This window comes from Herpailurus yagouaroundi, unplaced genomic scaffold, assembly GCF_014898765.1.
Source record: "Herpailurus yagouaroundi ecotype Mexico unplaced genomic scaffold, PumYag 180, whole genome shotgun sequence".
Lineage (NCBI taxonomy): Eukaryota > Metazoa > Chordata > Mammalia > Carnivora > Felidae > Herpailurus > Herpailurus yagouaroundi.
Genome location: NW_024412411.1, coordinates 1,893,979 through 1,908,757, shown reverse-complemented (window position 1 = coordinate 1,908,757; position 14,779 = coordinate 1,893,979). Strand labels below are relative to the sequence as shown.

Sequence of the window (14,779 nt, the reverse complement as noted above, 5' to 3'; positions counted from 1 at the left end):
TAAGAGGAATCCAGGAGATAAGGGTTCAGGGTTCCCCGGTCTTAGCCAGAACTTGGCCTGGGCTAACATCAGATTGGATAAGACCATGCTTGTCCTTTCTTGGTGATGGGAACACTGTCAAAACTGAACAGACTTGAATCTGAGGCAGCTCTTGCTGTTGGGGCCCTGCCTCAAATTCAGTGGAATTACCAACAAGCCCAGGGTTGGGGGATAAAGGCAGACCAAGAATACTTGATATGGAGCCAGCAAGCCAATGTTTTCAAGCAGAAGATTCCCTTTATCAAATGAAATCTCAAGCAGAATCCCGACATGTAAGACAGAGCAGAAATACCCTGATCTGATCGAAGTGGGGGGTTCAAAGATCACAGCCTGTCGTCTTCTCTGAGGGATCTCCACAGAAACTTGGCACTCTGTGAAACAGCTCTAACCCCAGCATGTCTGAATTGAAGAGTAAAGAAAGGGCTCAGAGAGGTAAGTCTCCCAAGGACATACCAGTAAACCCAGGTCCCCCATGTCCCAGGTGTTGCAACAGGCCTTTTCCTTCACTGCCTCCCTCTTTCAGCCAAATAACACTGGAGCTACTGACAAGTGCCTGAGTTGGAGGACGTTTTTACATGACACAGGTGACTTCGCACCTGCTCAACTGCTCAATTCGTTTATTGTTAAACCAAACTGACCATCCTCTCAGGACTGCTGGGGCCTGAGAACCTCAGAGTGCATTCTGCTTGATCCGGAACTTCTTGGGCTTGATGTTCATGCGCTTCCACACTTCAGCTGTAGTGCGGTCTGCCTTGGTGACCCCGCTGAAGTCGAATGTGGTGATACGGGGCAGGGTGCACAGCACATATTGCCTGTGGGGAAGACTCAGGCTGGGGGCCAACCCTGCACCAGAACCTCCTTCCCCCTCCACCAGTTGCCACTATCTCCCCTAATTGCAAGGAATGGAGGAACTTAAGTATAATTTGGGGGATGACAGAGTTTCTCCTGATAGGCAAGAAATGCCTAAAGGTCTCTACTCCTTTCCCTGTCCCAGCATGGCAGAATAATGGTGTTGGACTTCTTATCTTCCCACCTCCTTTCCCCCTCAGGGGAGCCCAGCCCAGGGGCAGGGCGCTCACCTATACCCCTTCTCTTCCTCTATGGGGTTCCCATGGAGTGTCAGGCTCCGGAGTCGAGGGAGGACAGCCAGCTTGTTCACTTCTCCCAGGCGCTGGATGCTGTTGCCATGGAGATAGAGGACACTGAGGTTGAAGAAAGTTGTCAGGACCTGTTGAGGGAAGGAAACCAAAAGCCAGAATGGACAGGGTCCTGGATCTGTGCTCAGGACTGGCTTGTGGGCAAAGAAGGAAGAGTTTGAGAAACAACTTGATTTCCAGTCTATGCCATTCCGCTGCAGCCACTGCAGACGACTCCAACCTACTTTTCATTTAGCTTTGAAGGGCTAACACACATTGACACAGAGCTATGATCTAAGGTGCAGGAGATATGATCCTGGTTCCTAGCATAGCCACTGACTTGCCAGGTGCCTGGGCTCTCCTGCCTCTCCTTGAGCCTTAGCTGGCCCTACACTGAAGGCCTTTTCATCTTTAGTGATTTAAGATTCTTTCACAACGGGATGGGGTACAGAACATCATGCTAGGTACAAAAGAGAAGCTTTCAAATAGTAGTTAAATTGGGATCTCTACACCTGGGGAATAGTTACCAAGTCATTCTCTAGCTGCTTTCCCTCTGATAGGGATCCTGGACAAGAAAGGGCCAGTTCTGTTTATTTCTTAAAATTTGAGTGTGCGTTCATGGAAGATCAGTGCTGCAGTCTAGCTATCTCTTCCACAAAAGAACTCAGCACAAGGCACAGGGGGTGCCAGATAACAAGAGCTGTGGTTTTAGTGCAGCCTGCTATGTTCCAGTTGTTTTTCATAATTCTCATTTAATCCTTACAAAACCTTTATGATGCTGGCATATGCTCTCCATTTTTTCAGACAGGGATTCTGACATTTTGAAAGGTTGGGTGTCTTGCTCAAAGTCACACAGTAAGATCTAGGATTTGAACCTACATCTCTCTGAGCCCACAGCCATGTACTTTGTACCGTATCACACTGCCTCATTACTTCTTTGATAATATGTGGGAAGTAGAGAGGCTGGGAGCTAGAAAAGGTGGGATCAAGCCCATCCTGACTGGACTCTCAGGGCTGGGTACTCACAGGGTCAATTGAAGTCAGGTCGTTGAAGGATAGATCGATCCAGGCCAAGTTCTCTGGATGCTCCAGAAGCAGTGAAACCACATGGCTGAAATCTTTCAGGTCATTGAGGACATTGTTGTTCAGCCACAGGGACTGGGTCAGTGACTTCCCTGACTTTGAGTGCCTTAGTGGTCGTAGCCCTGTTCTTGGCTCCTCGCTTGTCAGATCTGTGGGGACAAAGTAAGACTTGGGTTATCATTTTTGCTTTTCTGTCTTAGCATTGGGAAGGGACAGAGCTGGGTGGATTTATAGCCTAAGCTATAGCTGGAGGGGCTAGCAGGACCATAGCTCCATGCTTGAGTCTAGTATGACTCTACCAATAGTCCAGGACCCTGTCCCATAGGCCCCAGGAATCCAAATAAGCTTGGACTGAGGGTCAAAGACTTCCCATCCCAAACTCTTGGTTTGGGTCACATGGTCCCCTCATGTCTATCATATCATTGGGTCTTTTGTGTACCACCCCTGTTTGAGGGGTTGAGGGAGGCAAAATCACTCTTAATTTTATGGAAGTTAAGAACCCAGAGTTGTCAGGCTTGAACTGAGATGATAGCACAAAACCTAGACTTATCCGCTGGTGGAGCCCATAGCATTCACTAAAGTACAACACATTCTGATGTCCTCTCTCTCGCGTTAATATTGAGCAACTGTGTATGTGCCAGATACTGGATATATAGCAGTAAACAAAATGAGAGATGGTCTATGCCAAACTCTGTATGAGTAACAGGGCAGGGATGAAGCAGTTGTTTGTGCCTTGGAGGAGCTCATACCAGCAAGATGAAAACAGACTGGCAATGTAACAGCAACAGAACTATGAAGTGGGGCTCCTAACATAGTCTGGGAACTTAAAACCTGCGATGGAACTCAGTGGATCAGGAGACATTAACCAAGTAAAGGGTGGAAAGGGTGAGAACAGCATGACAGGAGAAGAGGCATGAGGTGTGGAACAGTGTGTATATATGGGCATGTGCTGCACAAGGTGGGCAAGGGGGAAAAAGACAAGGAGCTTTGAATGCCAGGCTGAGTGTTTTGGACTTTATCCTGTGGGCAATGGGAAGCCAGTGGAGGGTTTAAGCAAATGAGGTGATTCAAATCTTTCAATGTAGAAGATCTTTTTTTTTAAGTTTATTTATGTTTGAGAGAGAGTGAACACATGCAAATGGGGAGGGGCAGAGAGAGGGAGAGAGAATCCCAAGGAGGCTCCACACTGTCAGTGGGAAGCCCAATGCAGGGCTTGAACCCAGGAACCATAGATAATGACCTGAGCCAAAGTTGGATACTTTACCAACTGAGCCACCCAGGAGCCCCTCATTCTTTTTTTTTTTTTTTTTAATTTATTTATTTTGAGAGAGAGATACTACATGAGATACTACTAAAGAGAGGGAGGGAGATAGTGAGAATCCCAAGCAGACTCTGCATTGTCAGTGCACAGTTGGATGTGGGGCTTGAACTCATGAACTGTGAGATAGGGATCCTAGATAAGAAATTTTATTTCTTAAAATTTGAGCCTGAGTTCATGAAAAATCAGTGCTGTAGTTTAGCTACCTCTTCCACAAAAGAACTCAGTACAAGGCACAGTTGGTGCCTGATAATAAGAGCTATGATTTTACTGAGCCGAAGTCAAGAGTCGGACGCTTAACTGAGCCACCGAGGTGCCCTACAGAAAGATCATTCTGAAGCTTTAGTGTGGAGTATGGATTAAAGGGAGTGGATGGGACTGAGGACTGATGTGGCTCTTTCAGTCATCCAGACAAGAGATGAAGTGGAACAGAAAATCAGCATGACTTGATGATTGATTGGATGTTAAGAGTAGAAGAATAATCAAGGGTAGTGCCCAGTTTCTTGTTTGTGTGAATGATAAGGAATTAGAAAGATAGAAACTGGGGTTGGAAGGCTTGGCCTTGGTGTGTGTCTGAGGTTCCTGTAGCACAAAAAGGTGGAGAAGCCAAGTAAGCAGCTGAATATGAAAGTCTGATGCTCAGGAAAGAGATGAGAATCATTAGCATAGAAGGTGTACAAGTTAGAGAAATAGATGAGATTCCACACGAGTGAGGGTAGAGAGAAGGGACAAGGAGGAAGGGGAATCTATTAAATAGTAATGGATAATCGGAGGGAGAACCTCGAGAAGATAATTTTACAGATGCTTGGGGAATCCATAGTTTATAAGTGTGAGTTTCAGGAGATAAGGTCTGAAAACTAATTTCGGCAACTCAGAAGCTCCTTGTGACCTTGGTGAGGACTATTTCAATGAAATGACGAGGGCCTGGGGACGAAGCTAGATTGGACTGAGTTCAAGGGTGAAGGGACGGTTCAGGAAATCTAAGCAGGTAGTGTAAACAACACCCTCAGAAAGTTTGGTTAAGGAGGAGAGAGAATAGGGAACACTAATTTTACAATCCATCTGTATAGGCCCCCACTCATGTTTTGACAAATGAGGTCAAAGAAAGGACAGGCCCTGCCCAAATTCATGGTGGCAGAGCCAGAACCAGATACCAGCTATGGCTGAGGTGACTACATTTTTCCTGGTCTCCCTAAGCCCTTCATTACTTGTCAAAACCTGCCTCAGGGGAAGTAAGTATTTAGGGTTTGCTGAGCCTGGCCAGCTGTTGTCACTCCCCTCAACTCGCACTGGACATGCTTCCTCCCTTCCCATCCCCTCCTCCCAGTGTTAACTTCCTCTCCTCCTCTGCTGCACATCCAGCAGCATCCACCAGATGGCTCTCTGCCTTAATGCTGGAGTGAGCAGGAAGTTGGGGGGAGGTGGCAGAAGGGCACTGGAGCAGAGTGCTCCAGCTCATGAATAAACTCCTTATCCTGTCCCCTCCCCACCACCATATCCCAAGAACCCCCAATGAAATGACACAGCTGAATAAAAGGGTTAAAATAAACCCATATGGATTAGCATCCAGTCTGATGAGGCAGCAGCTTGAGGAATGCCACCAAGCATGGGCTGATCTCTAGCTCAGAATTAGCCACTAGCAGGACTGTGCTGCCTAAAACTTGAGGCTCCTATTGGGGCTGCTGGTATCAAGGGTGGAATGGGGTATCCCGCTGCTACATACTTCTGTTCCCTTAGACTCCACCACGGTAGTGCACTGCTTGAGGATCTGTTGAAGCTGCCTTGTTCAGAGTAGGCCAAGGCAGGTCTGGAAAACAGACCACAAATATCAGTGCCCAAAGAACTGTGGAGTGTTCAGCCCCAGGAAGACTGGGGAAAATGTGATCCTGTCTTCATATCTCTGAAAGATTGCTGTGCAACTTTTCCACGTGTCTCTAGAGGGTGGGAGCTAGTTTGATGATAACTTTGCATCATTCCTCACCTCATAATGGGAGGGGTTGGTAAGTGGGTGTCATAGGGGACTCCCTTACCACTGTAGGTTCACAAGCGAGCAGAAGTTAGAGGACTTTGGGTTGGATGTGGTCTAAAGTCCCTGCCATTTCAGAGTCTATAATCCATCTATCGATTACTTCAAGCAAATAGTTTATCAAGTACTCCTAAACTCTTTCCACAAGTTCTGTGGAACCAGAGGGCCTTTGGGGCTTGGATGCACCTGTCTTTTTCTCCTCCTTACAACACACAGCAAGGAGCACAATGCCTGGCATGTGTGTATACACATGTGCTTACTAAATAGGTGCTCAGTAAATATTAGTGATTCAATGAAAGGGCATCTGTACAGATCATGGTTTGTGCTGTGTGGTTATTCTTGGTTGTAGTAGATTGTCCCCTTATTCTGAGGGTTCCATAGAGGACAAAGCTATTCCCCACTCAGCTATTCCCTTATTTGTCACCTCAGCTATCTTGTATATGACCATTACAGCTCAAACCCTTGTGAAACACAGACTATATCAATTAAGAGTGATGCAGTGCCCAATAAAGATCATGGTAGGTGAGTGTATGTCCATGACAGAACATGAGTTACCACTGTGGCTGGTGGGAGCCCAGTAGTGCCCTAAACACAAGCCAAGGCTAGTACCTCCTGGATAACTATTTGCCTTTTTTCTGAGCTTAAAATTAGTCACCAATTGCCTATGTGAGAAAACCAAAGCCAGATACTGGGGCTAGGATATGTGGGTGCCAGCATGTATTCTGTGAGGGCAGATGGCAAAGTCTAGGGACAGCAGAATTCCCTTGGGAAGAAGCATATTCTCCTGAGAATATGATTCTCTCTCTCTCTCTCTTTCTGTCCCTTCCTGAAGAGTATGAGCCACCTATTTACAAGGACATTGAATAACAAAATGGGAATGAGCATGGGCAGTGCTGAAACCTGAAATAAGTGTGGGTGATGATGGAATAAACTTGGATATGACTGGAATGAATATAAGATATTTGTCAATAAATATTTAAACTGGAAACATGCCCATTGTTAATAACGAGACCTTGCATGTTTTACCAGTGATCAGAATAGGCTTGTGTCCTTAGAGGAGAGAGGGTTCTGCTTGTGTTTTCATTAGTTTTTTCGTCTCTTCAGGTAAAAACAGGAGAATAAAACCATTGGCTGATAGACTGGTTTCCTAATTTTCTTCCACCTGACTTTACTGTTGTAGGCTGGCTTCTTTCAAAGAGGATCAATTATCCCTCCCACTCCTACCACCTCTTCCTACCACCTCCCTACCCCTACTCCTCCCCAAAACAACAAAATTGCAAGCATACAGGAATTTAGGCTTTTAAGTAGAAGACTGGTTTCTCCCTGGGGACCATACCCAGCCTGTTGCTATGGTGAGTGGAGTGCTGTACTCTGTGGGCTGACCTTGGATCACATGGATGCTTCGGAAGGAGTAGTCAAGAGGGGGCTCTTGCACTGAAGTGTTCATATAGTCCTCTTTGCTTATAGCTCAGGCCATCGTTTGTCAGGTGTAAGCACTGGCCCTGGGAGTCCGGGTTCAGCCTGGGAGGACAGAGAAGGACTGGTGTTGCAGGTACAAGGGGCATAGGCCTTCTGGTATCCCCATAGCCTTCCACCCTTCCTTTCTATCCTCTACCACTCAAGGCTTGCCTGGCTGCATTTCTATTTTAAGATATTAAGCATGGTTCCTTGCATTTGTAGGGCACCTTCCTACTTCTCAGAGAACTTTTACATCCATTAGAGCTCATTGATAATTGTAACACCCATTTCTCTTTCTACACAAAGAAACTGAGACCCCAGGATGAAAGCACTTGCCGAAAGTTAAGCCAATGAGTCAGTGTGGACTGCAATCATAGCCTCCTGCATCCTACTCTGAGCCCCGCTTTGTGCTACTCCATAGTAGTTACCATGGAGGCTGTCTTGGTACCTACACTCTGGTGACATCAACTGGGCTATTCTATTGCTTAACAAACTCCTGAGCACCTGCATTGGATCAGGTGTCTGACAGCCCTTTGCAATCTGACCAGCTGGGGACTTGTTACCTCTGCTCAGCTTGTCTGTCAGCGCCATTTCCTTTCCATAGGCCCTATGTCTGTCAGCCCCATTTCCTTTCAATAGACTCTATTTTCAGCCACATCCCGAATACAGTCATATGTATATAAACACATACACATAAAACCAGAGTCTACTTCAGTCACTCACCTGTCACTGATGCCTGAAACTCCACCATTAGGGATTCATTCCTTTGGGTTCAGGGATTGTTCCCTGTTAAAATGGAAATACCCCTTGAGAGGGGTGAACACAGTGTTATCAGTCATTTACAATGTGGTGTGAATTGTTTTATTAGATCCTTTCCAATTCCAATGAACTCAAACAGAAATTTTCAAGAGACTGGAGAGAGCCATGAGAATACTACTCACCTGGGAAGAAGAGAGCTGAACACACTTTACACCAAGGGGTTTTGAATGTGACACATACAAACAAAAGACAAATAGACCAACAAGTGCATGTCCCAGTCAGCCTCCCCTTCCTCATTGCTTCCACTGCCATCATCGCCTTTGCAGTTACTATACTTCATCTGCTTTCCAGAAGGATTTGAGGTAGTTTACAACAACAATACATGCATAAAACGGGATGATTTACGGAACAGAGCTGTTCAACTGAAATATAACAAACACTGCAAATGCAGGCCACATATATAATTTTTTTCAAGTATATGGTTTAAAATTTTCTAGTAGCCATGAAAAGTCAAGAGAAACAGATGAAGCTTAATCTATTTAATCCAATATATCCAAAATATTCAACATATAATTGATATTAATAATTGAGACATTTTACACTTAACATAGCATGTCCTGGTGTGGACATGCTACCTGTCAAGTGCTCAACAGCCATGGATGACTAGTGGCAAATGGAAACATGGAAGAGAAAGGTTAGAAGGCAAATTAAAGAAGAAAGGAGAGAGATGTATCTAACAATTAGGAAACGGCCTATATTATCTCTGAAATTCCTGGCAGCCAAAGTAAAAAGGGAAGCCTTAGGATATGGAGTTCTCATCATTTGATTCAAAGAAGCAAACAGGTTGTACGCAGAAAATGAAATCCGTGCATTCTCTTAAAATGAAATTTCCCTTAAAAACCATGGACTTGATAGCTTATAATTCAACTTAATACAGTTCAAGTAAATTCCTTTTTTTTGGTGATTTCACATGTGTAGAAGAATGGAAACTGAATGATGTCTTCCTCTCAAAAAGCAGCAGTCTCAACTGAGCTTCGTGGAAGTGTCACCTTGAGTCGCTTCACAGCTGAATTCTCTTGTTAAATTGGAACTGGTGGGTTGATTAGGGAGACCAGAATCTTTTAGGTATCAAATCAACAGACAGACAACAAAGAACACATGTTTTTCCAGACACAGGAACCTGGCTTGTGTTCTCACTGAGACAGAGAAGCCCATTCCACTTGAGCACCTACAACAGGTTCGATGCCTTTGAGAGATTGGATAATTTTCTCAAAGTCCTGGGTTGGGACCCCAGAGTTCTGCACTACTGGACGTGGATTTTAGCTTAGAATATTTAAGGGCAGAATTTTGTCATTAGTTTCCTTGACCATCGAGAACCTCACTTAGAATTTTGTGTTGCACCAGCTCCTGATGCATTTTTCTGGATGCGTTAGTATTAAACATGGGGCCCCAAGTAGTTAGGTAAATTGCCAGGTGGAGAGGGTTATTACTCTTCTCCATTTAAATAGTAGCCCAGGCTGTGAGCTGGCACTAAATTTTGTTCATCATCTGACACAGAACCTGGCTTACAACAGGCGCTCGAGAAATATTCGTGGGAGGAATGAATGAGAAACTGCCAAATACAAGGATTTCTGTTTTGGGAGTGTTGATGCTAAGCTGTTCTTTCTAACAATTGGCTCCCAGGTTCAGCTATTTCAGTCCACACCTCGTTCACAGTAAGAAACTCGATTCAATTCTGCAAACATTTGTGGAGTGGCTGCTGCCCTGTACCTGACCAGAAGGAATGAAGCCAAGATAGTAAATAACAGAACCCTGTCTGTCATGGGCACAGAAAAGCCTGCTAGGATTCCATCGATTGTGGCAAACCAGCCCACATCAAGTTCTAAGAAATAGCTGCCTATTTAGTGAATGTTAATCATGTTTCAGTTCCCAAGCCTAGTGTACCCTCTGATGAAGCCTGTCTTTCCAGAAAAAAATTGATCAATGTGTCCTATAGATTGATTCCCTTGATTGTTCCTATTCATGGTCTTCCTTGTATCTGTCCTTTTTGCCCTATAACTCTGTAGTTCTATCCACTTTCATGCTGGGCTCAGCCATATGACTTGCCTTGACCAATGGGATGTTGGTAAATATGAAACTAACAGAAGCTTAAAGAGAGGGCATGCCCTCTTGCTCTTTACCTGTGCCAAGAGAAAATGGCTAGCCTACTGGTGGGATGTGAGAAACGTGCAGGTGAGATACATGCAGAGAGCTAGTGTTCCCACCTGAGGCCATCCTAGACTAGCCAATAGCCAGCTTATACCAAGTCAAGTTCAGGATAGTCACACAACCCACAGGTGCCTGCAGACACATTAATGAGCTGAGCCAAGACCAGAAGAAACATAGCTGACTGAAAGACTTGGAAGCAATAATAAATGTGTATTGTTTTAAGCTATATGTTTTAAAGTATGGTTTTGGATAGTTTGCTATACAGCAGTAGCTAACTGATACATACCTGTATTATACTTTGAACAAAATTTTATCGCAGCCTGTTTCCTCACCTGTAAAATGGAGACAAACCTATTTTGAGTGCTGTTCTATGTCCTGCAGCAGGTGCTTAATACATAGAAGCAATTGTATTCTCTGTACATTTCTTTATAAACTACTTCCTATTCCTTCCTTGTAAGCTCAAGGGCAGGGACAGAAATCAGACTTCTTTCTCTCTTCCCACCATTACTCTGCACTGAGCCTAGCAAAGAATGGGTATTCACTAAAGGCTTGATGAACAAATGGATAATGGAAAAATGAAGGAAGAAATGAATTGCGTCTTCAGGTGTCACATGGTAAATCTGGCTGCTGGGTAGGTATACCCAAACTGACAAAAACCTGAGGCTGCCTTGCTCACTTCAGTGGCTGCGTTTTTGGAGTCTGTCTTTCCCAGCTGCTATTCTGCCTCATAACCAGTCAGATCACAGTGCCTTCCTCATTTATCCAGGTTAAATTGACAAATGACAGTTTTAGAGGAATACTTGTCTTGTTTTGGAATTTTTCTCTTCCAAAATAGAAATATCTTTTACTTTATCTTTAATTTTAAAAGTTAACATGATAGCTGAATAAAGTCAAACAACATAGAGAAGTACATCAAGTAGAAACTAAAAGTCTATGATTTGATGCATACTGATTTTATACTGAAATATGGTTGTCCTTGTAATGTTAGCTAACAATGTATTTTTTTCTCTTTAAATTATTGTAGACTCTATGGGTACCTGGGTGGCTCAGTCTGTTAAGCATCTGACTCTTGGTTGCAGCTCAAGTCATGATCTCATGGTTCATGAAATCGAGTCCTGCATTGGGCTCTGCACTGACAGTGTGGAGCCTACTTGGGATATTCTCTCTCTCTCTCTCTCTCTCTCTCTCTCTCTCTCTGTCTCTGTCTCTGTCTCTGTCTCTCCCCCACTCTCTCTCTTTCAAAATAAATAAACTTTAAAAAATGTTGTAGACTCTCACCCTTTTAATAACTGTAGAGTATTTCACAGAATTTGTGTGTATCCTACTTTATTTACTTAACTTTAACCAATCCTAGGTTGATGGAAATTTGTTTTCAGTTTCTGGAAATTACAACAATTGGAGTTTGATTTGTTGATAGCCTATTCCTTCCCTCTCAGGTAAGTAGCAACACAATGGCATAAGAAGCTTTGGGAATAATCAGATGAGATCTGATAAGAGACTAAATGGCCTGGCCTAGAGAAGGTTTCTGGTCAGGGACTACAGGTGGAAGAAAAGTCAAAGAATGGCATGAAAAGTCTACCACATACTCTAGTGGGAGGTTATACTTCCAGGTGCCATAGGGAAGTCCAAGATTCAACCTAGCTCCTGCCTACCTCTCTACTGCCATCGCTGCTCCTCATCTCTAATTCTGCAGCCCAGCTAATACACCTACTTGAATTAAGTTCCTTGCACCTGCCACTGGGTTGCCACACATCTACCTTCCTCTGCTTGGAATACAGTTTCTCTCTCCTTTTGCCTTGCTACTTCTTTATGGCTCAGTTCAGGTATCACCTTTTGAGCCTATATATACGCTCCAATCTGGATGTGGAACTTCTCTTCTGGACTCATATACTTACTGCCATGGTAGCACTCCTAAGATTATCTGTTTACCATCTGTATGTCCATAAACTCCACCAGGGCAGGAACCATGTTTTTCTCATATGCCAAAGTGGTGGCAAGTAGTAGGTGCTTAATCAGTACGTAAAAATCATAACAACGATGGGTCGCCTGGGTGGCTTAGTCGGTTAAGCATCTGGCTCTTGATTTTGGCTCAGGACATGATCTCACAGTTCATGGGTTTGCACCCCTCATAGGGCTCTGCACTGATAGCATGAAGCCTGCTTGGAATTCTTTCTCTCCCTCTCTCTCTCTGTCCCTCCCCTGTGCACAGATGTGCACTCTCTCTAAATAATAAACACTTAAAAAAATTGCAGGGCACCTGGGTGGCTCAGTTGGTTAAGCATTTGGCTTCATCTCAGGTCATGATCTCATGGTCTGTTAGTTTGAGCTTCACATCGGGCTCTCTGCTGTCAGCACAGAGCCCATTTCAGATCCTCTGTTTCTTCCCTTCTCTGCCCCTCCTCCACTCATTCTCTCTCCTCTCAAAAACAAGCATTTAAAAATTTTTTAAAAATGCAACAGTAATAATACTATAACGGAGAGGGACATGAGCTTGTATAATTGAAGGATTTGACCCTGGTCTGAGCAGTCAGAGAAGACCTTCCAAAGAAGTGATTGAGAAAACTGAAGGATAAGTATAAATTATAGCAGGGAGAAAAGATGAACATTCCAGGCAGAAAAAACAGCATGTGCAAAAGCTCTATGGTGAAAGATTACCTGGAAATCAACGCTGAAGACCTCAAAGAAGGCTATATAACTAGAGAGGAGAAAGGGAAGGATATATATTAGACTGGGGGCTGGAGAGGTAGACAGGAGCCTGGCTGAGATGTTGCTTGATGCTAAGACCAATAGGAAGGCACAGGTATATTTTTAAATGGGGTTGGGGGTAGTGAACAAAATCACATTTGTGGTTTGAAGGATTACTCTGGCTGCAGCATGCAAAATGGCTGGGAAGGAAGGCAGGAAGGATGTGATGGTAGCTAGGACCAGAGAGAAGTCCTATTTAAGAAGTAAAGCTGACAGAACTTTGAGATGGATGCGAAATAGAAGTTGTATTAAGGATAGCTCTTGGGTTTTTGGCTTCCATAATGTTGGACAGAGGTGAGAACATGGTAAGAAATCCAGGCTTGGAGTACATAGAGATGATCCATTGCAGATGTGTTGAGTTTGGATTGTCTGTGAGATACACGAAGATGTTGGAAGAAGCAATTGGCTAGATAGACCTGGAGCTTAGAGATGAGTGCTGGGCTGGGGACACATACTTGTGTACATCTGTGTACAGGTGGTGAATGAGGTGGATTAGAATACCAAAGAGAATACGGAGGTGTGAAGTGGGCCTAGAACCAAGCCTGGAGGGACTGTAAGATAGTAAGTGGACCAGCCACCTAGAAGCCAGCCAGAAGCCAGCTATTCATGGCAGCATCAGATGTGGATGTTGCATTAGTCAGATAATTTCCTGTTTAGTTTTGTTAAATCTGTTTGATTCCCATTGTCTCCAGTCTTTCTAGTTCCTTTTCCCCATTTAAGCTCTCAAGGAAGATTTGGACTCATTCTGCCTGAAGTGTAAATACCCCAATGTAGGCCATAAAGGCTTCTTTTCTCTGAGGCAGTTCAATCTACTCCAGCTGGAAGTTGGAGAACTGGGGATCTATCTAGTCTTAGCTGTCACTGACTTGTGTGGCCTCAGGCAAGTTACTGCTCCTCTTTGGGTTTCAGTTTTCCAATCTGTAAAATGGGAATAAATATCCTTGACTCACAAAATTCAAGAGACTGGATGTGAAAGTGCTGGTAAGTTGCCAAAGGTAATCCATCATGAAGACTGTAAAAGGAATGAAACTCTAACAGTAGAGCTCCGAGAAACAGACCATAGTGGAGGTAAAGAGAGAAGAGATAATTTAGGGACAGGTCCCCGCTCCCCAATACGAATGCTTCAAATCCCTGACACTGGGAGATCTGAAACGTCCTCAGACACCCCCCCCCCCCCCCGACCCCCAATGACTCTGTGTGGGAAGATGCTGCTGACTCAGAAGGAGGCTGTATTCTAGGATTTTCCTGCTTGTAAGGAAAGAGACACTTCAAGCCTCATACAGCTCCAGTATTAGGGCCTGTAGTTTACTTATGTCCTGAAGAGGTCTCAGTTCATCAAAGGAAAAAATCAACCCATTTTCTGAGGGCGTTTCAGATCTCCCAGTGTCAGGGATTTGAAGCATTCGTATTGGGGAGCGGGGACCTAGGTTTGTGATGGGGGATGTTCTTAAGCGCCCCCAAATCTGTAAATCTGTATGGATATGTATCTCGGTGCCCTTTCCTCCCCTCCCCGCTCCGGTCTATTCCATATGGGCGTTGTGTCTTGTTTGTTGTTAAAGGGGTAAAGGGTGTGTGCGGGGGTATCTCAGGTCCCCGAGAAAGGAAATTCCTTAATCTTTCTGTGTGTTCCTCTCCTCTCTATAGAGAGCGAATTGTTCCTTTGAGTGAATTTCCTGTTTTCCCGCCCGACTCACCCGCCGTTGCTTTCCCTCCAGCTCCGCGTCCCACTACATCTTGCTTCCTCAGCCTAACTCCATAGTAACTACCTTCGCTACCGCGACTCGGCTAAGCGCTGATAGTGCTCCCTGATGCCTACCGGGAGTTGTAGTTCGCCGGGGGGCGGGTCTCCGAAGCCGCGGGAGGTGCTGGGATTTGTGGTTTTCTTTGCTTTCAAGTCGCGGCCGGCTTCCGGAAGTAGTGACACCGCTTCTCTCTTCCCAGTGGTCTTCACACTTCCTTTTCCCGGGTCCTGAAGCGTGCCCTTGCGTGAAACTCCAGCCGACAGGG

The 14,779-nt window shown here is 44.7% G+C and overlaps 1 protein-coding gene across 7 annotated transcripts; it reads right to left on the bottom strand.

The window, feature by feature from the left end:
- Positions 1 to 633: 633 nt before the first annotated feature.
- Positions 634 to 14,701, bottom strand: LRRC51 (leucine rich repeat containing 51). 7 transcript variants are annotated; one of them, XM_040489215.1, is made up of 7 exons: positions 14,467 to 14,533; positions 10,314 to 10,359; positions 7,784 to 7,866; positions 6,986 to 7,123; positions 2,202 to 2,407; positions 1,119 to 1,267; positions 634 to 851 (listed from the first exon to the last, which is right to left on the bottom strand). In XM_040489215.1, exons 4-7 carry the CDS (start codon positions 7,047 to 7,049, stop codon positions 710 to 712), a joined length of 561 nt encoding a protein of 186 aa, XP_040345149.1. In that variant the 5' UTR covers positions 7,050 to 7,123; positions 7,784 to 7,866; positions 10,314 to 10,359; positions 14,467 to 14,533; the 3' UTR covers positions 634 to 709. The 7 variants fall into 7 exon arrangements, with proteins under 7 accessions (XP_040345149.1, XP_040345150.1, XP_040345148.1 ...); XM_040489216.1 differs by lacking the exons at positions 10,314 to 10,359; positions 14,467 to 14,533 and adding an exon at positions 14,589 to 14,683; XM_040489214.1 differs by lacking the exon at positions 10,314 to 10,359 and having other exon boundaries at positions 14,467 to 14,557.
- Positions 14,702 to 14,779: the final 78 nt, after the last annotated feature.

What these genes read in the sequence shown, in the direction of transcription:
- LRRC51 (XM_040489220.1), bottom strand. Translation starts at nt 7,049, where the DNA reads ATGAACACTTCAGTGCAAGAGCCCCCTCTTGACTACTCCTTCCGAAGC. An exon ending in ACCTGACTTCAATTGACCCT is followed by an intron (nt 1,268 to 2,201) that starts GTGAGTACCCAG and finishes TTCCCTCAACAG; the next exon opens with GTCCTGACAACTTTCTTCAA. An exon ending in GAGGAAGAGAAGGGGTATAG is followed by an intron (nt 852 to 1,118) that starts GTGAGCGCCCTG and finishes TCTTCCCCACAG; the next exon opens with GCAATATGTGCTGTGCACCC.